General features: G+C 32.0%; 1 protein-coding gene across 3 annotated transcripts in view; it reads right to left on the bottom strand.

Annotated features, from left to right (window-relative positions):
* Nucleotides 1-23,552, bottom strand: part of U2af50 (U2 small nuclear riboprotein auxiliary factor 50) — a 154,684-nt gene that overhangs the window by 62,169 nt on the left and 68,963 nt on the right. For 2 of the 3 annotated variants that reach the window (XM_090407544.1, XM_090407545.1), the window contains exons 4-5: nt 18,886-19,001; nt 7,455-7,603 (exon numbers count right to left, since the gene is read on the bottom strand). In XM_090407544.1, coding sequence (XP_090263670.1) covers nt 7,455-7,603; nt 18,886-19,001 — 265 coding nt within the window. Of the gene's footprint in view, nt 1-7,454; nt 7,604-18,885; nt 19,060-23,552 lie in introns of all 3 variants that reach the window. The other variant, XM_090407546.1, reaches the window with a different exon arrangement.

Raw genomic sequence — 23,552 nt, 5'->3', positions numbered from 1 at the left:
TTACAGAATCATTTATTCAGGTGATGAGACAGCAAAAAATGGAGTCCCGGTGGTTCTCATGGGGAAGATGAGTAATCAACTCAGTAAAATGCAGTAACAGATTGATAATGGTAAAATTAGAAGCAAAACCAACAAATATTATAATAATACAAGCTTACATGCCTACTAGCGACCACAGTGATGATGAAGTTGAGAGAGTATATGTAGATATTGAGAATCTAATCACACTGTCCAAGAAGGAAGATAATCTTATTGTCATGGGTGACTGGAAATGCAGTCATTGGCGAAGGCAAAGATGGTAGAGAGGTGGGAAAGTACGGACTTGGATGCCGAAATGAAAGAGTTTTGGAGTTCTATCACCAATTCAATCTGATCATTACTAATACCTGGTATGAGGTACTAAAAAGAAGACGGTATACTTGGAAAATGCCAGGGGATATAGGAAGGTACCAAATAGATTATATTATGACAAGAAATAGATTTAAAAATCAAGTAAAATCATGCAAAAGTTACCCGGGAGCTGATGTTGATAGTGACCACAATTTGGTTTTGTTGAAATGTAATCTGAAATTTAAAAAGCTGTCACAACCAAGGGAAAGGCCCAAATGGAACATAAGTAACCTGAAAACAGAGGAAAACCATATAAACTATAAACAGCAAACTGATGAAAGCATTAAAACAGGAGAGAGGGAAAAGAAAAACGGACTCATTTGAAGGATACAATCATCAAGGCTACCAATGACTGCATAGAATTAAGGAAGAAGCAAATAAAAAAATAAATAAAAAAAACACGGATCACCCAAGACATTCTAGATCTAATAGATGAAAGAAGAAAATATAAAACCTCCCTAAAGGAAGAAAGCAAAGACAAATATACTGAGACAAACATATAAAAAATATGATAAACAGAAAGTGTAAAGAAGCAAAAGAACAATGGTATACAGAGAAATGTACAGAAATAGAAGATCTATTTCTGTACAGAAATAGAAGATCTAACAAAGACTGGTTTGAGATCTGATGATTAATAAACCCTCGACACCGCAAGGTAAAAGGAAGATGATGATGAGTTAAAAAAACTAGGAAAAATAAGCAGAGTAGAAGTTCTATATTGGAGATAATCATATGCCAGACTTTTCAAATTAAGCAATGTAATAAATGTTTCACATCTTTCTTTATAATGCAGTTCCATAAGGAATTACCCTTGTGTAATATTTTTGTGCACTTCCAAAAGAAATTATATTCCTTGCAATGAATAGAGCAGATCTTCCATATTGTCCAAAATAGGCCATAAGAGTAAGAAAATCTGGTAAAATGCTTCAGAAGCATAGTGAAGATAGTCTATGTGAAGAAGGGAATGCGAGACAAATGCTGAGGCAAGAAAATTTGAGAAATATGTTCTGATACTCCTTCAGTGTATGGAAGTGGAATGTAAGCAATTTCTTCTTGAACAGAATAAGTCCTGTACTATTGTAACTATTAAATGCTTCATTGATAAAAGTTTCAGTCTCAATGAAGCCATTTAAGAATGCTGACTTAATATTTTAACTCTCAATGTAGTGAGATATACACTGATCATAGAAAAGACAGCTATTTTGGGGAGGATAAAAAAGCATAACATGAAAATTACAAGAAAAAAAAATTGGTGACTAAACTTTTGTAGCACACTGAATTTTTTAAAGTGGTATGTTATTCTGTTCCACTTTTTTTTTGTATTGACATGATACATGAGAAAATTTTTTACTAATTTTATGCGAGTCATCTATTGTTATTTAATGTTATAATGAACAGAATTTTTTTCCGGAAATATAAATTGGCAGTTATGCATTTCCGTTTCTTGAATAAGCATTAAATAAGGATGCACCATTCCTCCTCCTCTCTGCTAAATTTCACATTAAAAACAAAAATTCTTTTAACTATGAATAAATACAGTAAGTGTGTGTGATATCCACCTAAGTATAACTGGTGGAAGTACATACTAATGCAGATAATGAAACTATAGTGATACAATTTGCAACCAAAAGAAAACACAATATATGATATATTCTCATTAAGCTTAACCAATATTATTAATTGTATAGCAATAGTTCACCGAGTACGGCAGAGCCTGTACCTCGTGAATTATTTCTGCTTACCATAACCAGAAAATGGGCTTAAATAAATGATAGTTGTAAACTATGAGCATATGAAACCAAAACATATTGTATAACAAACATCAGAATTCTAAAAGTTTAAACATTTTGGTTTTATTTAATTACATAAGACTACAGCAACTATCTGCATAACAAATATGCCAAGAACTTTGTTGTGTTCTGCATACAATGTTTATGATGTAATTCACATAGGCTGTTGCATTTACAGGCAGCCCACAAGTTACAGAAAGTTATATTCTTTAAACATTTCTCAAAAATCTAAGTAAAGCAATTCATGTATATAAACACATGCAATATCAACCCAATTCACCAGATGAAACAAAAACAACACTAGGGTAACAGAAGAGTTTTGTACACTGGTAAGCAGCTAAGGAAAAGGAAACAACCGGTTGACATTCAAGAAATAGCTAGAGGTCATAGTCTCTTTGGGAAAATCAGAAGTAGATTAAGTATGCTTATATGAAGCAAAGTTACTGATCATTAGTCTGCCATCCAAATGAATATGCTCTCCACTTTTTGACCTACATTTTTCAGATAAAACACAGTTTTCATTTCTAAGTGAGAGACCACTACCCAGTTTATGAGAAGGCTGAAGTGGTTTGAGAGAGTACTATGCTTAGTTTCTAGAATAGATTTCCCAGATCACAGTATTATCTTTTTATGAAGACAGAAAAGTATAGCTAATGATATCAGAGAACAGACATCAATTTGGTAAAAAATTGATAGAAAAAACTAAATATATAACGTGTATATAACACAAATTTGGAGAAAAGAGCAAAGCTAATAATAATGGCAAATATCTGTTGGATTTCTGCTCTGGACATGGACTGGTTATTACTAACACCATGTTCCAACATAAAAATGTGCACAAATTCACATGGAGAGAAGAGGCTAGGAATAAGAAAAGTCTCATTGACTATGTTATTGTTGATAGTGATGTTTTCTCCCTGGTGCAGGACACCAGAGTGTACAGAGGATTTGAAATTGGAAGTGATCACTATTTACTCTTGAGCAGGATAAAATTGAATTTCATATTGAAAAGAATAACATGTAAGAAAGTTTTAAAGCGAATAAAAGTTGAGCAGCTCTCAGATGTGAACTGTAGACTAAAATACAGAAATATTATTGAAAAGAAAATGAAAGAGTTTGAGAACAGGAATCAAACCTTGGAGATTCAGTGGCAAACTCTGAAGGAAACATTGATTGATTCTGCCAGAGAGGCATGTGGTGAGGTTGTGTGCAAGGATAAAAAAATTAGAACTCCCTGGTGAACACAGGAAGTCAAAGAGGCAGTGAAGGAAAAGAAGAAAGCATATAAAAAGTTCCTGGCAAATAAGTCAGCTTTTACTCTTACAGAATACAGAGACAAATGTAAGAAAGCTAAACAGTGTGTAAAACTAGCTAAACAAAAGTCATGGGAGGACTTTGGCAAGAATATAGAAAATAAATATCAAGAAGGTGGCAAAATATTCTGGAGGTTGTTGAAGAAGCTTAGGAATGGAGGAAAGAGTGCTGTAAAAGGAATTAGAGATGATAAAGGTGAAATGAAAACAGGAGAAAAAGATATCCTTGAAGTATGGAGTAATTACTTTGAAAAACTGCTAAATGAAACAAGCAGTGATGACAGCACAGTGGTAAAAAACACTGACCAGGCATGCAGTCAGGAATTCATATCCATACTTGAAGTAGAAAAAGCCATCAAAGGCTTGAAATGTGGAAAGGCAGCAGGAGTAGATGATATTCGACCAGAAATGCTGAAGTATGGTGGTATAAGAGTCTTACAGTGGCTGCACTGCATAGTTCAGAAAGCCTGGACAGAGGGACGAATTCCCGATGATTGGAGTAGAGCTCTCATAGTACCCTTATATAAAAAGGGAAATAAAACTGAATGTGAGAATTACAGAGGTATTTCCCTACTGAGTGTTCCTGGCAAGATCTATGCAAGTATACTTGAGAAACGGTTGAGAAAAATTGTGGAAGAAAAGCTTGGTGAAGAACAAGCTGGATTCAGGCCAAATAGAGGCTGTCAGGATCAGATCTTCACTTTACGACAAATAGTCGAGAAAGCATGGGAATATAACAAAGATCTGTATTTAAGTTTTGTCGATTTGAAAAAGGCATATGACAAGGTGCCAAGAGAGAAGCTATTCAATACGCTGCAGTTATATGGTGTCAATGGGGCATTATATCAAGCAATACTTAGTCTTTATTTAAGTTGCAAGTCAGCAGTTAGAATTGAAGGAAGTACAGGAAGATGGTTTAATGTTAAATCTGGTGTGAGACAAGGATGTACATTATCCCCTCTGTTATTCATTATCTATATGGATCACATTATGAAGGAATGTGGTATTCAACCTGATATCAAAATTGGAGATGTTAATGTCAGCTCTTTGCTTTATGCGGATGATGTTATACTTCTAAATAAATCCGCTACAAGTCTGGAAGATTCTCTGACTAAATTGAATAGCTGTTGTAATAGATATGGTATGAAGGTCAGCAATAAAAAGACAAAGACAATGAAAATAGGCAGAATCATTGAAAATGTCAACTGTGTTGTGAATGGAGAACCTGTGGAACAAGTAAAACATTTCAGCTACTTAGGCACAATTTTTACTGAAGATGGTAAACTAAATATAGAAATAGACAACAGAATCAGTAAAGCTGGTATCGTGGGAAGTCAATTGAATAAATTCATATGGAATAAGAAAGAAATTAGTCGGAACACTAAATTAGCTGTATACAAGACTGTGTTCAAACCAATTTTAACTTATGGATCTGAGAGCTGGGTCAGAAGTAAAACACTTGACCAAAGACTAGAGACCGCAGATATGAGAGTCCTGAGAAAGATTATAGGCGTGAACAGATGGCATCAATGGCAATATCATACTAAAAATGAGGATATTAGGAAAGAACTTGACATTGTCAGCATCCAGGAATGCGTTAGCAGAGCTAATCTCAGATGGTATGGTCACTTAAATAGAATGGGAGAGGAAAGATTAGCAAAACAAGTGTTCTCTGCCAGGTTGGCAGGAAAACGACCCAGAGGAAGACCAAGATATAGGTGGATTGATACGGTACAAAGTGCCTTAGACGATAGAAATATAAGATCTGATAATGTTGGAGTCTTGACAAGTAACAGACTGATTTGGAGGAAAATTGTAGATAGGAAGTTAGTAATGATGTAATTTTTTTCATGTAGTACTGTCATATCCTGTACACCCCTTGAGGGTACATGACAGGAATTTGATGATGATGATGATGATAACACAAAATGACCGATCTATTAGGAGCTTTTTTTTTAATGTGACTCACACTCATGAAAGATTGTAAATCTATAGCATATTGGTATTAAGGATGGTATTTTTTAAAATTAAATTTAAAAAAATATTTAAAGTAAAAAAAATTAAGTTAATACACCTGTCATTAATTTCTAGAATACAATTTTTTTCTGCTTATGCCATTTAGAAATAGTGAAAGAAATATGCAAACCACTACAAAACTGTACACTGCAATATTCTGGATAAAGTGAAAAAAGTTTCCTGGTGTAATGATTTAATGGTCAGTTTCGTTGTTGAATCACCTTTTGTTATTCACTCTAGTTTTCTATGTCAAAACAGAATCTACAGGCAAGTAGAAAGAACCACCATGGGAATTCCACTCTTACCACCTTCTATTTGAAATATTTAGAAGGTATCCTGTCTCATCCATACACCCTCAGGCTTCATTTTGGGTGTGCATTGTACAGACAACATATTTGAGGCCCCACAACAAAAGATACATTACTGACTTTCTAGCAAGCATTAACAACCTTCATCCACAAACTAATTTCACTGTGGAAATTGAAAAAGAAAACAAATCACCCTTCTTGGATATCATTTGCCCATTGCTAAGTGAACTTCTTAATTACTTCCATTTATCAAAAGCCTACCTTCACTAGACATCAATCATCTCACAATCCCTGTCAGAAGATTGGAATTATCAAAACTTTATTATGACATGCTCACATTATATGCACTACTCCACAACAACTACAGCAATAACTTTTAAACATCAAATAATACATGAAATTCAATGACTTCTCATAGCAGACCACAGAATGTCTTTTTGATTCCTATATTCCTAGCTCAAATAACAAGGAAATAATATGTAAGTCCATATCCCATACATTTCTGGCATCTCAGAACCAATTTCTAGAATTTTTAAGAATTACAATCTAGTGGCTACATTTATTTCAGTCAACAAACTATCATTGTGGTTCCCAATTTCTAAAGATAAATGTTCCCATTTATCTTTAGAAATGGAAACATTTCTTGCTCTTCCTGGCATCTACCAAGTTCTTGGTGATATCATCTTTCATATTTTGGACAAATTGGATATTAAGTGGAAAAAAAAGAATGCAAGAACACCAATCTTATATCAATAGAAAATCTGAAAAGTGTGACCTTGAAAAACATGGAATAGATACAGAACACAATATCCTATGGTCTGAAACACCCTTACTCCATCATCGCTATAAATTCAAATGTTTATTTAAAGAAAGCACCAAAGCCTTACTTCATCATTCAAATTTGAATCAGAACTGCCTCTCACTATAGTGAGGCAGTTGTGTGCATTTTAATCACACAGCTTAATTAATAATACAGTTAATTAGTAACTAATAATAACACGTCTCCTCAATTATGCCTTTGCATTGTTTCATGCATAACAGCATGCCACTCTCACTGTTTCAAATCAATCCCTTGCTTGCATTCTACTTTTTATTAAAGCACTGTTTGCCACTCTTGGTAGCCTATAATTTTTCAGGTCAAAATATATAGTCTTTGTTATATATATATATATATATATATATATATATATATATATATATATATAGTGTTATTATGTGAATTCTCTATAAGTATCATACATGTCAATTATGATGAAATTGGATGTGCATTTAAAAACTTATTTTAGTCATGTCACTTATCTACTTTGTAGACACTGTATTATCTCTCTTACAGCAGAACTTAATCATATACATAATACCTTAACTAATGGCTACAATTCCCACAGTATAAAATAAATTAATATTTTCATCTGAAAAACTGGTTATACAATTAAAATTTGAAATTAACTGAAAAGCAGTAATGATAAATATTCCAGAATTCGTTCCGAATTTTTAGCAAGCACAGATTATAACAAATTATCTTCACAGTAAATAAAGGTGAAGAAACAGTATTCAACATACAAGCTGTTTACAAAACAGTCTAATGAAAAAAAAAAAAAAAAACTGATAAATACTAGAAAATATTGAAGTCCTCTTACCTCACTACATCCAAAAGGAATGTTGCCAACATAAAGTCGTCTAGCCTGTCTGCTAACTGTAGTTCCCACTAACAATGGTACAACTGGTAGAGTAGGCAATGGAACTGCTTCTGGAGCCGGTAACACAGAAGGTGGAATCTGACCAACAGCTGAAATTATTAAAATAAAAATTTCAACAAGAAATTTAAATGGAAATGAAACTTGCTATATATGAAGGATACACACAACAATATTTGTTATAAGATAAGCAACAATTTAGCATGCCCACCTTTTTTTTTGTCACTTTTTTCTAAAGTACTTATGTTATGTAACATGTAAAAACTCTGGCGTTAATGAAAAATTTCTTATGATCTAAAAAAGATTTAAGACAGAACTTTATAAATAAATATACAGAGAATTTCTCAACACAATAGTTGCTTTTTCTTAAAAATTAAGATCAAATATCTTAAGCATTTCAGATTGACTATATACTGATTTTGATTTTTAGTATACACATATGGTGACAGCTCTTAACTCTCTCTCTCTCTCTCTTTTTTTTTTTTTTTTTTTTTAAGTGAAGATAAGAAGGCAGATCTAGGCTATATTTTAAATGAGGCATTACCAGAATAACATCAATGAAGCTTTAAGAGGAAGGATAGCTAATATACACCACTTTTCTTTTTCCCCAATAAGGTAAAAAAGTAAGCTTCCCTCCAACATCATGACTATAGGTAAGCACTTCAAATAATAGGCCAACAAGGTCTTTCATAGTATAAATCTATTATGTTTCCAGTGAATTACAACCACAATATGACATAATTAAGACTAACTGGACAAAAAATAAGGATGTAATACAACCATGAATGACAGAATGAACACTATGCATTAAGTGGTCAAGGGACAATTCAGGAGGTTGAATGAACTAGCACCAAGAGAAAAAAACTTTTCATTTTTATGTAATATATACTTTGTTTTAAATAAAATTCATATTCCTTGAACTTTGAAGCTTTAGGATGAAAAACAGAAATTATTATTATGTGATAAAATTCTAATAATTTTAAATATTAATTGTTTCAACTGCTAACTGAAAGATTGAAGACAGCTTTATAAAATATAAAATCTTGAAATGAATAATAACCTACAGGGCTACAAAAGAGTAGTCATACTCTCATATATTCAGTAATTTCATATAAAAACAAGCGATTGCAATTCAAGGACTTTGCTTAATATTGCAATTATGTAATTCCAAGATTTTTATTTTAAAAAAATCTAAGATTTCAAAATATAGTTTGATGACCAAATTCCAAAAGCTGAAGTGGCTTAAAATGCAATTTTAAAAATAGTGTACTCTTGAAATTCCAAAATTTGCATTAAAACAAAAAAGGACCACTTGTTTGATCATGCTGTCATCATGTTGACAGTTAGTGAAAAGACTAAGCACTGTTTTAATAACTGTCAACATGATGACAGCTTAGAGCAGGGGTGGCCAACCTATGGCGCACTGAACCCCAGAGAAAAATTTTAAAAAATGTTGTATAGTTTATATATATATATATATATATATATATATATATATATATATATATATATATATATATATAAACACACAATTAACCTACCACTGAATTCTAGAGTGCACACTCATTATACTTGTTTGATCTTGAAGCAACAGGCACTGGCAAATGCTGACATGCATCACCAGTTACTCAATCAGTTTACAGCTGACTCTCGTCATAACGTTCGATGAACTTCTGATTCGAAGTGAGTGAACAATTCTGTGTTTTTGAACTTATGTTTTTATTAACAGTTCTTTAAGTTTAAGATAAGATTTCTGTTTTCATGAAGGCTTAATATAGTTCTGTAAATTTAAAAATAATTTTTTTCATTTTGAACGCTTATGTCAAGTTCTGCCCGCTCCCTTAATTTGCTGATACTGAAACCTGCAATTATTCGGTGTATTTGTATGTGTGTGTTTTTATGTTTTTTTTAATACAGTATCTTTCCTTTTTATTTACGTATAGTAGATTTATTCCTAAAATTTAACTGATCATCAGCAAAGCTTTCGTAATGAGGATGTTTGGGTTTTGTGTGTGATTGCCAACTGATTGACTGTTTTATGGCAGGAAGTGATCTCGTATTTCATTGGACATAATATATTACAAGAGAGAGACGAAAACACTCTATGAAGAAATATATAATATTTTTAAACTTATAGAACTGCATTAGACCTTCATGAAAACAGGAATCTTATCTTAACTTGTAGAACTGTTTTTGAATGTTCATAATATTTAAAACCATAAAATAATTTAAATAAATTATTTAATAATAAGCTTTACTTTTTGAAATAATTTTTTTTTACAGTCAGTTACCCATTACTTTGCAAAAGAAAATGAACAGAAGAAAAGCAGAAGGTGATAGCAAATGCCAGTTTAATGAACTGTAGGAAAATTAGTTCTTATTTAAGCACTCTCTCAGATAATAGAAGATGTGATCTTAACAGACACTACAGAAAACATCAAGCTGAATTAGAAGAAAAACTGAAGTTAGTTCCTGGGTCTGAGTTGCAGAAAGAATAGGTGGTTAAGAAAAAGGAAGAAATAAAAAAAGAGACAAAATATATTTGTGAAACGAAGTTGTGAAAGTGTGGCAATGCTGGAGGCATCTTATGAAATTGTTTTGTGTTGGCTAAAAAACACAAGCCTTTCTCTGATGGAGAGGAAGTTGTTAAGCCCTGTCTCAAAAAATTTGCAAAATGTCTTGGTGATAAGAATGTTGTAAGAAAAGTAAACCAAATTGCTCTATCCAAGCAAACAATTACAAGACGCATCGAAGAACTTTCCCATGATGTTACTGAGCAATTAAAAGACCATGTTCATGCTTGTGCTTTCTTTTCTTTAGCCTTCGACGAATCTGCTGACATATGTGATGTAGCCCAATTAAGCATTTTTATAAGAGCAATTGATGGTAATTTTAACATCTCTGAAGAACTTATTGGTCTTGAGTCACTTCATGGAAAAACCAGAGGGTCAGACATATTTGACAAAGTAAAGTCATGTCTAGAAAATCAACAACTAGATTCTAGTAAGCTCAGTGTGTGAACTGATGGAGCACCGTCAATGATAGGTAGAGTTTCTGGGACTGTAACTTTACTTGAAAGGTTTTAAGGTTCTCTACTAAAGTATCACTGTATTATACATGAAGAATCTCTGTGTGGAAAAATTCTAAATTTGAGGCATGTTATGATACCAGTTGTAAAGTGTGTGAATAAAATTAGAGCAAGAGGGTTAAACAGAAGAGAATCCAGAGAATATTGTGAACTGCTAGATATGGAGTATGGTGATCTCATCCTTCATTGTGAGGTGCGTTGGCTTTCTAAAGGATAAATTCTCAGTAGATTTTGGAGGCTGAAAGAAAGTGTTCATAATTTTCTGGAAGAGAAGGATGAGCTGCATGAGGAAAAAGCCCTGTTGTGTGATGAGAAATGGCCATTTAATTTAACATTTTTAGTTGATGTTACCAGCCACCTCAATTATCTAAATTTGAAACTGCAGGGCAAGAACAAATTGCTTCCTAGCTTAGTAAATGACATCAGTGCATTCAAAATGAAATTAAAACTGTTCATCTCCTAGTTAGAAAATGGAGATTTAAGTCAATTTCCACATTTAAACGAACATAGTGAATTTGTTGAAAATAATGGCAACTTTACAGAATATACTGAGAAACTCAGATTATTACAAGAGTCCTTTAACATTCGTTTTAGCGACTTTCCCGAAGAAGGAGACTGCATACTTGCATTTATAAATCCCTTTTCACTTACTGAACAAAAAATCTTGACGATGCCTAGTAACATACAAATGGAACTTATTGATCTCAGAACCAATTCTTTATTGAATATGAAATTTAATGAACTTCCATCACTCCCAGATGCTTCTGATATAATTAATTTCTGGTGATCGTTGCCCTGTGAACATTTTCCAGAACTGAGAAAATTTGCTCAGAGTTATATCTGTCATTTTGGAACTACATACAGATGCAAACAAGCATTTTCATAAATGAAAATGATTAAGAAAAAACTACGGTCGCGACTGACTGATTCAAATTTGAAAAACTATTTGATGCTTTCTGTAACTGATTTAACTCCAAATTACAAGCTTAGCAAAAGCAAAGCAATTTCAAAAGTCAATAAAATAATTAGTGTTTATCTTGTCTTTATATGAAATCCTTTTATTTAAAGCTGCTAAAAGTGTCTATATTACCATATATATAATAAATCATTTTATGCATAACTGTTAAATATATCCATATTACCATATTTTAAAAGCGCTGAAAAGTGGTATAAGTTTGTATAGCGCATCTTAACTAAAAAATGAAAAAATTGATGCATGAACTATAAAAGGTTGGCCACCCCTGGCTTAGAGGAATAGAAGCAAACATAATTTGCTATCAACTGAAAAAAAAAAAAAAAAAAAAAAAAAAAAAAAAAAAATTATATATATATATAGTTGGTATCTCAATAATGCACCATATTTGAGGCGTTCCCTGTACTGACGTGATTCTGTTTATGGAGAATAGATAACCAATGCATCAATCCACAAGCATATGACACCAATCATCAAAACAAGGATCTAAAACTTTGCTCACTTAGGTGAATTGTTGATTAGGAAATTCAGAATTCAAGAATTGTAAAGAAGCCATTTTTTTTTCTACATAATAACTGTTATGGATCCATCATAGAACTGCTCACACCCAAAAATAGCTATGCACTGTAGATGATAGTATATACCAATCAAAATTCCAGAAGCATTAAATGAAACTGTACTATCAAGAATAATAGATACAAAAGATAGGCTACTAAATAAGCGATTTGAAAATCATCTTGTTCCTGCATCCCATATAAACATACACTACTTGGAGAGAAGTCAATGGAAACTATAGTGAGAAACAAACAGTCACAATGCACACCTTAACAAGATGTAGGTGCTCCTTTTGCTGCAATGACTGCAGTAATCCTATGAGGCATATTTTGCACAAGCATATGACAGCAACTGATAGGAATTTAATACCATTCTTCCCATAGGAATGTAATGAGGTCCTGGACTGTTTTGGTCAGATGTCCCTTGACCTCACCTGACACTTCAGTTCATCCCACAGATATTCCAGGTTGATATCAGGGCTCTGTGAAGGCCAGTCAAGTATGGTGACGTTTATGTCCACAAACAATACAATTACAACAAGAGCCTTATGACAAAGATAAAAAATATCCAACTGAGAAAAGTTTGCTTTTAAAATTTAAACAATTTGGAAAGTGATCATATGCTAACAGAAAATGCAGTCTAGCAGGAGAGCCAATTTAAAATGCCCCAGGATACCTCATATATTTGTCTTTTATTGGTACTTTTGATTAAGGATTTTGCTAGCTAGACAGCAATTTTGAAGGATGGTTCTAATTGCATACCTGGTAGAAACTCTATGAGAAATCTTTGTCCACCATATCTCACTGTTTAAAAGTATTTTTCTTAAATAATAAATTTGTACAAAGTATAGAGCTAAAAAAAAAAAAATACACCTTGGATTCAAATTATTAAGAGATAGGATAAATGAATATCTACCATTGTTTTTATAGCTAAGTGTCAAAATAATGTATAGAAAATCTATAGATCCCTGGACAGAGTCTGCTTTAAGTAGTACAATACTGGGGCAACTATCATGCTAGAGACTGTATTCTCATATCACTTTTTTTGAAACTGTCTGATTTCAAAAGGTAAATGCTTTGCCTATTGGCTATAAAAGCAAATATTTATTATATTCTTTCTTTGAATAGCGATTGATTCCAAAATGCCTTTAAGACATGTTTCTTTATATTCCCTGTTTGAATTATGACCATTAAAAATCCAGTTTACAAATCAAAGGACTTGTTCTGTAAAACACTTGATTACGAAAATACCTCATCATCAATTTCTGTTAAGCACTCTCAAGTATTGTCGATATTTCTTTAAATTTGTTGATCAAAAGTTATTAACTTCCTATCAACAATTTTTCTCTTAGTCTATTATCCATCAGGAGTACAATATTATGAAACTTAATATTTCAATCTTCTAGGTGCATCAATCCAACTAGATCTTGGTATTCCTCCAGCAATCAAACACTTTCTTTTTTAAAGTTACAACCATATTATCTGAGATTAGCTCTGCCTTCATGCCTTGGGGTTAACCATGTCAAGTTTCTTTGTAATATGTTCATTTTATCAAAAATTAAATGATTCTGCCACTGTCCACTCCCTTAATTTTTCTCAGAAATCTCATATCTGTGATACGTTTTACTTCTCAGTTCCATTAGATAAAATTGGTTTGAAGACACTTTTATATACTGTTATGCACACTGCCCACAAATTAGAAACCTTTATGCAGATGTATATGTCGACGTCACTTACATTGTTATGTCATATACAGCATACAGTGGTACCTTGGATTGCAAGTAACTTGGTCTGCTAGTGTTGTAGCTATTAGTTAAAATATAGCTAAGTGAGACTGCAGATTATAGCTGGCACAGGATAATCTCTGGAAGGCAGCTAAGGGTGTGAGAAGCATAAGAGGTCTACATTGATTTCATGGTAAGTGTGTGGAATGGGCAATTACTAAATGCATCTTTGGCGAAATATGTTCAAAGCAAAATAACAGGGAATGACAAAAAACTGGCCTTCCCATTTCTAGTCCTTGGACTCCACTGAGCAGCATACATAATAATAAACGATATTAACCAAACTGAGCCTCGTAAGCTCAGTTGGTATAGATGAAGCTCTTTGGTCAGAAAGACGGGTTTGATTCTCACCAGTAACATGAGGAACCGTTATGTGGTCTCTTTCAACGAAAGGTGAGTTAGCTGGTCTCATACAGAAGTAGGGGTTTTTTCATCCGGAAACTCGTTTTCGTCCTCCAGAACAGGCAAACCGGCCCCGTGAACACACGGAATACAGACATAGGACACACCAGGAGGCATAGGGCTAACCATCTTATCCTCAAATTACAGTTGCAAAGTTCAAGAATACTTGGAAAGGTCGTGGGCACTTAAGTGCCTTTTAGGATCCCTGATAGGATAAGATTAACCAAATTACCACCTTCCTGTAAAAAATATATCCTGACATACACTCTCAATGGGCATACAGAAGAGTATGTTATACTTGATAAGAAATTATATTCCTATTTTATTATTGTATAATATAATATATTATATTCTTGTATTATATTCCTATTTTATTCTTCTATACACAAGCAACTTGTATATAGAAGCAGTTAACTTTGCATCAGTATTATTTCATGTGACTACCACCCACAAAAAATTTTTCTATAAATGTATGATACATTTGTAGTATAAATCTATAATACTTTTGTAGAGAATTTTTTCCTCTTATTTTTATTGTTTCTATATTTTTTTATACAGACCAGAAAACCTACTCAAGAGACCAAACATGGAAAGTTTTCAAGCAACTTCAGGAGTTCAATAAGTGAGGTGGTGGTCTCACACTGGGCAATGAAGTTTGGCTACCACATAAAGACAAATTACAAACATCCATGACCATGGCAGGATTTGAATCTGTTCATTAGCTAACCAGGCCAGTAATTGCCTTAGTATCCCATAATGTAAAGCATACTTCCTTTAGCTATGTATATTGCTATATATGCTTTCCTTAATACATAGCAATATAAAGCTATGTATTAAGAGAACGGTCACTATCCATATTAGTTTTTGACATTTATTAAAGTGGAAAAGTAAAGGGGCATTCATCATAGTATAGGGGCTGAAGATAGCCTGATGTAGGTTTACATCCTAGGTAGTTAAATGAATTCACCTGTTCTAAAATCTAGTTATCTATTACTATTTTAGTTCTTACTGGATCTTGTCCTTTAAAGGACATCGTTTTTGATTTTTCTGTTGATATTATCATTCCATAATCTTTGGCTATCTCATTTAAATTTAAAAATATCTTTCTGTAAGTTATCTTCAGAATTTGTAATTTTTATTTAGTCATCAGCAAAAAAGGAGTATTTAAGTTCACAGTAGGGAAAGTTTAACCACCTTACCGGCCATTATGGATCAAATACGCATCCTCATATGCTTCGTATCCATCATATATTTCAATGTAATATCAATGGTAATACAATTTTAATATGCACTTCGCATCCATTGTAACTTGGACGTATATATACGTCCTGGCCGGTAGCATAGTTAATACTTTGATGGAAATTTTTATTCCATTGTATTATTATTTCATTTAGATAAATATTAAAAAGAGTTGCTGAAAGTGGGCATCCCTGCGGACTCCTTGGTTTATCTTTCTCTCGTATATGATAGCTCATTATTTAATCTTATTTGTATTTGATTATTTTCATATATACTTATGATAGTTTTTAGAATATTATTTGGTATTTGTCTTTCTTTTAATATGTTAAATAAAATGCTTCTTTTAACTTTGTCAAATGCTTTTTCAAAATCAATAAATGTAATATGTGTTTCTAAATTGTATTCTCTTCTTTTCTCTATTATTAATTTTAGGCAAAATGCCATGTCTATACATGATTGTCCTTTTCTAAATCCATTCTGTACTTCTAAAATGATGTTTTCAGAATATTTTATTAGTTTATTGAAATTCTGCTATACATTTTGTAACAGGAATTTAGTCTACTTATGCCTCTATAGTTTTTAGGGTCATCTCTGCCTTACCTTTTTTAAAGATAGGGATCACAATTGCTTTTTTCCATTCTATTGGAGGGTTACTAGTTGAATAGATTTTATTTAAAAATAATAGGTCTTTCTTTAAACCTCATTCCTGCATATTTATATAATTCTGAACCTAACTTTCTCCTCCAGGTGATTTTTCGTTTCTTCTTTCTTTCAGGCTGATTTCTAATTCTTCTTTTGTTATTTCCTTTTCATTTTCATTAAATGTTTGCCAGTTATCTTTTTTAAAATATTTATCTGTCCATAATTCTGTATAGAAATTCTTCTAATTTCAATTCAGTTCAATTTTATGTTTTCTTTAGTATTTGTACTTAAATGTTTCAAAATCTTATATACAGTGGGTCTTATTTTATATAAATCATGTTCTAAATTAGAAACAAATCTGTTCCATGATTCTCTGTCTTTTTCTGACTTCTCTTTTAGCTATGGCTCTTATTCTCTTATATTCTATTTCATCTTCTAATCTTTTACTGCTTAACAATTTATGATAAGCTTCTTTTTTCATTTTGTTTATTTCTTTGATTGTATCATCCCATATCTTCAGTTTTTTTTCTTTTTATTGAATTTTTGGTCTTTCCTAAGCTTTCATTTGCTGCAGTATTTAGTATTTTTTATATTAAGCCATTCTATTTCTATTTCTTCATTTTATCTAAATATTAGTTAATTCTTTATTCATATAGCCATTGTATATTTTCATCATTTAACACGTTCGCTGCTGACTATGGGTATAGTCGTAGTTGGTATATGAGCCTCACAAGCCAACTACAAATATACTCATATTACGATTACCGACCTCCTATGCCAAGCACGAGTTAACCCGTAGTATAAGCACATTAATTTGGATCCTTGGCTTGTGGATAAAGTGGAGGGCATGTCTGGGGGGCTTGGTAGAAGGAAAATAATTTCGGCAAAAGTATAGTATATTATAAGACGTATTGTTGCATAAACTGTGTATTTATTAATGCAAATAAAACAATTTTTTGAAGTTTTTTCAACATATATTTATATACAATATATCATCATCTGAGTCATTGCTAGAGTCGTTTATAGGATTATAATAATCTTCGGAATCGGAACCAAATACTTCATTCCATTCATCATCGCTCATATTAGCGCAAGCTTCTAATTCTTCATCAGTAAGCTTTCTTTTACTGGCCATGGTGTAATTGAAGGTTTTTATTTAGATAATTTTAAATAACTGTAAGACCAGATACAATAAACCTTACTGCACCGAATGCTGAATGTCACTGACCCTGAACTCAAGTTACACAGTTGTCAGCGCATGTAAGACATAGGTGGGTGGGTGATACGAGATTACTCGTAGTTGGCGTATGAAACAAAATTCTGTCTGATAAGCCAGCTGCAAGATAACTTCTACTGACCTTGTAGAAGTGGAAGTGCTTGGTGGGTGGTAACAAACTATGCCCGAGGAGCGTGGCAGCAAACATGTTAATAATCTAGTTTTATAAACAAACGTTTTAAATTTTCTTTCTGTTCTTGTTATTTGTAGCCATTTAGGTGGTAATCTTTTATTATTTTAACGAGGAACTGGTCACTACTTATTTCATATCCTTTGTTTGAGTTCTTACTGGTTGTTGGAGACCTAAACAACAGATTATGAAATGAATTACAGAATTAAATTCAGAATTAACATACAGAAAGGTTTTGTCAAAATATGCGGAAATAGCAGAACTAATAACAATCTGCATCAGAGAGAGAGAAAATTCTGCCCAAGACACAATAGGCGTTGCTAACATTGTGTTCCGACATAAATGTAAGCATAAATTCACAATGAAAGAGCATATACAAAAGAAAAGTATTTTGCTATTGCTGGAAGTAATGCTTTGAGATTTGTCCAAAATACAAGAGTGTGCATAGAATTTGAAAAGTCAAGTAAACACCTATTTAGTGCTAACCGGGATAAAAATGTGCACTAAAATTCTAAAAAGAAACAAAGAAAAAAATCCCAAATGTGAAATTAGCCTGAAATATGCAAATATTATTCAGTCAACTGTACTAAATTATATAAATAATTCAGTGTATCTTAAACTGAAATATAAGAATAATTCAGATGTATAATTTAGTACAGTTGGTTAAATATTTTCCACTGTTTTCACATGTGTATTTTGTTATGGATTTACAGTTGCCTCCACATCAGAAAGATATTATTCAAGGAAAAGTAAGAGTTTAATAATACCAAATAATACCAAACTCTTCAGATTCTGAGAATCAGTGACAAAACATGAATAAAATGTTGAACTCAGCTAAAAGAACATGCAATAGAGTTGTCTGCCAAGATACAAAAAATAAAAATCATGATCTGTAGCTGGTGTAGCATAGATGAAAGTGATACAATATAGCACAATTTTTAATGTATTCCTAATTCCGGATAGTATTATGTGAATATTATGAAATTTGTGTTCAAATTAAATTCAGAAACTAACAGAAAAAAAGTGCAAGAAAATTTATAACCAGTGAACATAAGATCTCTTTCTTATACTTTCTTCATCAACATTACCACAATGCCATATACATATTTCTTTAAAATGGAATAATAACTGAAGCATTTAAAAAACTCATTAACTTAAGAAAGTGAATTATGTACCCATATACAAAGTTCTGATATCATAATTTTTAAAATCATTTTCAGCAATTACAAACAGAAATTTACGTGAATTATTAAAACAGAACGAAAATTATGCATGTATATACCTACCTTGCATGGCTTTAAACTGAAGAGGTGTGATGTGTTCAAACCCTGGAGCTGGTACATCCCAATATATCGATGGCTTTCTTCTCCTAGAGCGCGGTCTATCTCTACCACAACTGTCACTAGGAATGAAGAAGGCGATGTTGAGATAAAGGCAAAGTTCTTCTCTAACTTTCTTTGCTACAATAATATATAACAATACTAAAAAAATGGTAGTTATTTTCAACTTTGAATTGTCATTAATCAAAAGATAACAATTTCAAGCATACGTCCTTTTTATTAACATACATACACACAGAAGAACTTCAACTTCTTTAAGGTATAATTTCCTTATACGAAAGTTTTCTTGCAGGTATTTCCACACTGCTAACAACTGAATGTATTACTAGGATTCAGGTGCATTTCTAAACTTAAATAGCAGTGCAATGTGTTTCTGACGTGGTATTTATAAAAGTGAAACAAACTTCCAAAACAAATGGACTGCTTGCACAACTCAGAAATAATATAGCTTGTCTCAAAAAACTTCTCATTACTCATTCAAAGATTTTTTAAAAGCTGGACACTTAAGATGTACTTGGCAGATATATAACACACGGGCTGAAAACCATGTTAACATAATCTGCACAGTTTCCATACAACAAATAAAATAACGACACAGAAAGCAGAACAACAAAACATGCTAATGTTAAGGATTGCACTTAAGAAAAAGTTAAAACAGATAAATTTACTTTCAGTATTAGTTAGTTAAAAATAGCCTCAAGTCTCTGATTTTGGTTTACTTCAAATTCTGATCTAAAAAAATGTATTAAATTATTTCTTTCAAAAATGTCAAGGAACTGACAGTCTAAAACCCAAACTGAACTGAATTACTGAAAGGATTAGTAGATTCCATAAAAACCTTGGATGTGTTCAGTCAACCAATCTATTCCAACAGTATAAGTTAAATACCGAAGAATAAAGTTTATAGATATAAATAAACAAAGAAAAAAAGTTGAAATTTGATAAGGTTTGGCTCAATTAATGATTTCTGCTAATTCTGCACAATGGATTTGAAGATCATTGTTTGAGAATGAAGAAAATCAATCTTAAATCTGAAGAGAAAGTCAAGCTAGGTATGAAGATATAAATCTAAAGGGGGGAAAAATCAGTTAAAATTCCTATTAAGTTAAAACAAATGAATAGACACACAAGAGTGGAAATGTTTGATATCACCATTTTAATAACTGGCTATAATGAAGTCTACTTAAATGAAATACTTTGTCTTCCAAAATGTTCCACTGCACATTAGTGATCATCATAGGTGGCCCTCAAATAGCTTGGATGTGTTCAGTCAACCTTCAATCCATTCCAACTGGTGAGTCAAGGACCATAGTGTTCTGTATTTTTGGATATAAAAAGTCTATGCATTTACAAAGGAGAGGATTTCTGATGTACGGTATTTCATGCATGGTGCATACCAATCAACCTTTCAGAATCTGAAATCAAGACATTTTTAAGACTTTTATAGTACTTCTAGTTGTCAGAGAACCTTTCATAAACAAAACAAAACACTAAGTTACAGAGGAATATAAATTATTAAAAAAGTAACTAAATCACTCACCATGCAAATCACCTCCAATTTGCAGACCAATGTGATTGCTACCATCTATAGCAATTAAAAATTGATCAATTCAAATAGTGCTTCAAATATTAATTTTTTTTAAATACATGATAATATTCTCTTGATATTTCTTCAAAAATAGTTTAGGTTTCCTCTTTTACTGACTATTTCAAAACCAGTGTATTCACTTTATAACTACTAAGAGCAACAACTACCATTGAAAAGTGGTGGTGGTGGGGATATGTATAAGGACTGCATGAGGTGGGAGGACCAGCCGTGCTTGACAAAATACAAATTTTAAATATCACAGTCACTATTTAATATGACTAAACATCTAATTACATTAAATTTTTTAAATTATTTCTATCAGATATCCTGCCAAGAAAAAAATCTGAAAACAAAAAATTTCCAATAAACTGTCCTTTCGAAGTATTACGATCAACTTGAACATACAACAAGGAAGAATAAGAAGGCATTAGCAGCTAACTTAATAAGTTGTGAATAATAAGATAGCATTTTGGATCATAATTTAAAGAATGCCTAATGTTGAAAAAGACAAACTTATGAAGGGAAGAAATTGTAAGCAATGTTTTATACACTCAGACTACCATTTTTTTTTTTTTTTTTTTTAAAGATGACTACTCTGATCTCTTTAGGGAAATGAGAAATATGAAGCTCGTTTTAAAAAATGCACACAAGTTTTTTATATGAATAAAATAAGCAACTAAAAATCTCTCAAGTTATCAATGTTCACTGTCCTGGTTGAGCAAGTGCATAGTATACCACTCTGCAAACTGTGGGTTTGAATCCCATTATAGCATGGATGTTTATGAATCTTTAGTTTATAGACCAACCTGGTTGCTAGATGCAGGTCAGCTTGAAAAACGTTCTATGTTTAGTCTCTAAAGCAGGGTTTCTTGATTATCTAAATCTCAGTCCATCCAAAGTAATAACATACTAGCAGTTCACCTTTCACGGGTAGGATTTGCATAAAAGATCCTGCCCCATGAATATACTGCAAGTGTTTAAAGTATAAAGTTAGTACTTTTCATATACTTCTTGATTACAAAAGGATTGTTATGATTAGCAATTTATATAATTAGTTACATTTTTCTAGAAAGGGACCACATAAAATTCAAATCTAAGTTGGATGTGATATTACAGAACTAAAATATTGATCTCTAGAATATATCTGAAGAAAAAAAATTCAGACTGCAATACCAGAAAATTCAAAGTAGGAAAATAAGTTCAAATCAATTCCTAGCCTTCACGGATTAATGATCAATCCATCCATTCAAACTGCACCTAATAACGTACATTAAAAAATCTTTATCAATAAGTTAGCCTTTAAAAACTGATGGAGTGCTGTATAAAACCAGATAGTTTTATACATTCCTTATTGAAGGATGGAAGTGAAGAGTGAAAAGACTATTCTGTTTTCTACAGTAAGGTTCCCAGTTTATTCAAACTCTGGCTAATGTACAAGAATACAATTTTTTCAACTTATCCGTGGGGAACAGTGCTAAAAAGTAAGGAAGAATTATGACTATATATAAAATATAGTGAAAATGACCCCCCCCCCTTCAAAATTTCTATAATATATATAGATTAGAAATGGCACTAATTGTGGAGCCTTTCCAGGTCTTTCATTTTTAAATACATGTATTTTTTCAGGCACTCACCTGGAGAAGTGAAAATATTAAATGTGAATCTGCTGCATTGTTTTTCCTATTTTAAGATATTTAACTCACTATTCTCCTACTCCATTAAAATAAAAATTACTTAATTAAAAAATAATAAAATAAAATTCAAAATTGGAAAATATCAAAATTTCTTCATTCGAAATTGAAATTTCTTGCTGACATTATCTACATCTGTTAGATAAATTCCAACAATCTCTCTTGATGTCAACTATCTTAAGTTGTTAGGCATTTAATAAGGACATGAGTGGTAGACACAGTACAATTTTAAATAAAGGCTTCACATATGTAAAAGAAAACTATAAAGCTTACTCCTGTATGATGCTTATGACATACTGAGCGAAATACACAGGAGTATTTACTAAATTCTAGTTCTTTTACATGTGTGAAGCCATTATTTAAAATATTGCACTATCTTAAGTTGTATCAGTTCATTATATAAACTTCACATTCAGTGATACATTAGAACTAAATATTCATTATCATAACACTAATTACGGGTATAGAACATATTGGTCTGTTCAGGTCTCATTATTCATCCAATATCCTTTTTTGAGGTCTACCCTGCCTTTTCTTTCCAATTGGCGTATATTTTAGTATTTGTTTTGGATGTCGAGCGTTGGCCATTCGGTTTACATGTTCAATCCATTTTTGTTTATAATTATTCTCATCAATCATTCTTAAATATTCTCATTGCTAATTTCCCTGTCTCCCAACACTTACAAATATATCACCAGTTTGGGGATAATGAAAATCCCTTAAGATCGACACTGGTAAATGTATAAAATTTACATACATCAATAAAGAGACATTTCAATCAATCTTATACTTCTCAAAAGTATTTCATATTCCCTCAATCTTTGACAATAATAAGCTAGGTAATTTAGATATAATGTTAATGCTAACGTTACATTCATTATATTAAAATATTACTCAATGCCTGTTCCACCAAAGGAAATTAGGAAATCAAAACTATCCTCGTAGTTCTGTGATGAAAGCTATGCATTACATCAGCAGTTTAATTAATAACAGTGAATAATAGTAAATACTGTCCTTGTGCAAAGTGGTAATTATATTATCACTGACAGATTTTAGCAAAAAACTAAACAATTTTCTTCAAGCTTAAATGACCATTCATCACAATCAGTCATCTGTTCTCTGGTTATTTCATGCAGTGAATGAAAAGCATGATCAAGCTATTAGTAAACACAGACACACACACACTTCATTAAGAAGTGCTTACAAAAGAATTTCTAAAAGTGGAATTTACAAAGAGATTAACATGGCCTAAACTTTCTTTTCAATCTTGTGTTTGTGAAACTGTGCTCTGTTGTTATAACATTTCAAAAGTAATTCCGCTTCTTCTACCCCAA

This window comes from Typopeltis vanoorti, chromosome 17 (genome assembly GCF_054136105.1).
Source record: "Typopeltis vanoorti isolate ZY-2024b chromosome 17, IOZ_Tvanoo_1.0, whole genome shotgun sequence".
Taxonomy (NCBI): domain Eukaryota; kingdom Metazoa; phylum Arthropoda; class Arachnida; order Uropygi; family Thelyphonidae; genus Typopeltis; species Typopeltis vanoorti.
This window is presented reverse-complemented; position numbering and strand designations above follow the sequence as displayed.